A 2,240-nucleotide genomic window follows, 5' to 3' on the forward strand; every position below is an offset into this window, starting at 1 on the left:
TGGATGGATGGATGGATGGGTGGGTGGATGGGGGGATGGATGGGTGGATGGATGGATGGATGGGTGGATAGATGAGTGGATGGGTGGATGGTGCGGCACTGACCTGGCAGGAGCCTGGCCGTGGGGAACACCTCCTTCAGCCGGGCTTGGCTCTGGTCCAGCAGCTCCTGGGGGGTCAGGGGCAGGTGCAGGGTGTCCACGATGACCCTGGCGGCCTCGGGGGCCGTGTGACCCATGACCCTGGCCTGCAGCTCTGAGGAATATTCCCGGCCGTGGCGGCCACACAGCTCCCCGAAGACTTGGGAGTAGAGACGCTCGGTGTCTGGATGGACGGACGGACATAGAGAGAGAGAAAGAGAGAGAGAGAGAGAGGTCAGTCAGCAGGAACAGTAAGAATGAGAACAATAACCACAATAATAATAATAGTTAGTCATCCTCCACCATAATAATAAGAGTCCTGGTCATCCTAAGAACAAGAATAAGAAGAATAACGTGAATAATACTAACAGTAACAAGAATAACAATAATAATAATAATACTAAGTCATCATCAACCTTAATAATCACAGTGATGGTCCTCCTAAGAACAAGAATAAGAAGAATAATAATAAGAACAGTGACAGTAGCAAGAATAACATAAACCGTGAGCACAGTAACAGTAAGAATAATAATAATAATAATAGGTGATCCATCATTATCATAAGAGTCTTTATCATTCTAAGAACAAGAATAAGGAGAATATCCAGAACAGTCACAATAATAACAACAACAATAATAATAATAATAACAATAATAATAACAATAATAATAATAATTAATAACAATAATAATATAATAATAACAATAACAATAATAATAATAACAACAATAATAACAATAATTAATAGAAATAATAACAATAATAACAATATTAACAATAATAATAACAAAAATAATAATAGTAACAATAATAATAACAATAATAATAATAACAATAATAACAAAAATAATAATAGTAACAATAATAATAACAATAATAATAATAATAACAATAATAGTAACAATAATTATAATAATAATGATAACAATAATAATAATAACAATAACAATAAGAACAATAATAATAATAAATAATAATAATAACAATAAAATAATAATAATAACAACAATAATAATAACAATAATAATAATAACAATAATAATAACAACAACATAACAATAATAACAATAACAACAATCATAATAATTAATAATAATAATAACAATAACAACAATATTAACAATAATAATAACAAAAATAATAATAGTAACAATAATAATAACAATAATAACAATAATAATAATTAATAATAATAATAACAATGACAATAATAATAACAATAATAATAATAAAAATAATTAATAATAATAATAACAGTAATATAATAATAATAACAATATTAACAATAATAACAATAATAATAATAAATAATCATAACAACAATAACAATAACAATAATAACAGTAATAATAACAATAATAATAATAACAATAACAACAATAATAATAATTAATAATAATAATAATAACAATACTAACAATAATAATAACAAAAATAATAACAATAACAATAATAATAACAATAATAATTACTAATAACAATAATATAATAATAATAACAATAATGATATTAATAATAACAATAATAATAACAATAATAACAGTAATAATAACAATAACAATAATAACAATAATAATAACAATAATAACAGTAATAATAACAATAACAATAATAATAACAACAACAACAATAATAATAACAGAGCTGGGGACTCTCAGGAGCAGGGGGCGTGGCCACAGGCACGCAGGGGGCGTGGCGACGTGCTCCCAGGGGGCGTGGCTATCTCTCCTAGGGGGCGTGGCCACCCTCTATCTCCTGAGACCGGAAGTGGAGGGGCGGGGCCACCCACCCACGCCCATACTGCTAGGAACAGTTAGCAGCAGGGGGCGTGGCCAAATGCACGCACAAGGGGGCGTGGCCACGCTCTCCCAGGGGGCGTGGCCAACGGCTATCTGCTAAGACCGGAAGTGGAGGGGCGGGGCCACCCATCCCCTCCTAGTGCTAAAAGGAAGAACAGCAGGGGGCGTGGCCTCGTCTATCCAGGGGGCGTGGCCTCCTCTCCCCACCCAGGGGGCGTGGCCTCCTCTCCCCACCCAGGGGGCGTGGCCTCCTCTCCCCTCAGGGGGCGTGGCCTCCTCTCCCCTCAGGGGGCGTGGCCTCCT

The 2,240-nt window shown here is 34.7% G+C and overlaps 1 protein-coding gene across 1 annotated transcript in view; it reads right to left on the bottom strand.

Annotated features, from left to right (window-relative positions):
* Positions 1-2,240, bottom strand: part of Hdhd1 (haloacid dehalogenase-like hydrolase domain containing 1) — a 32,011-nt gene that overhangs the window by 26,833 nt on the left and 2,938 nt on the right. The window contains exon 2 of the mRNA XM_013035419.1: positions 104-322. Coding sequence (XP_012890873.1) covers positions 104-322 — 219 coding nt within the window. The remainder of the gene's footprint in view (positions 1-103; positions 323-2,240) is intronic.

The sequence above is a fragment of the Dipodomys ordii genome, unplaced genomic scaffold, assembly GCF_000151885.1.
Source record: "Dipodomys ordii isolate 6190 unplaced genomic scaffold, Dord_2.0 Scaffold210, whole genome shotgun sequence".
Lineage (NCBI taxonomy): Eukaryota > Metazoa > Chordata > Mammalia > Rodentia > Heteromyidae > Dipodomys > Dipodomys ordii.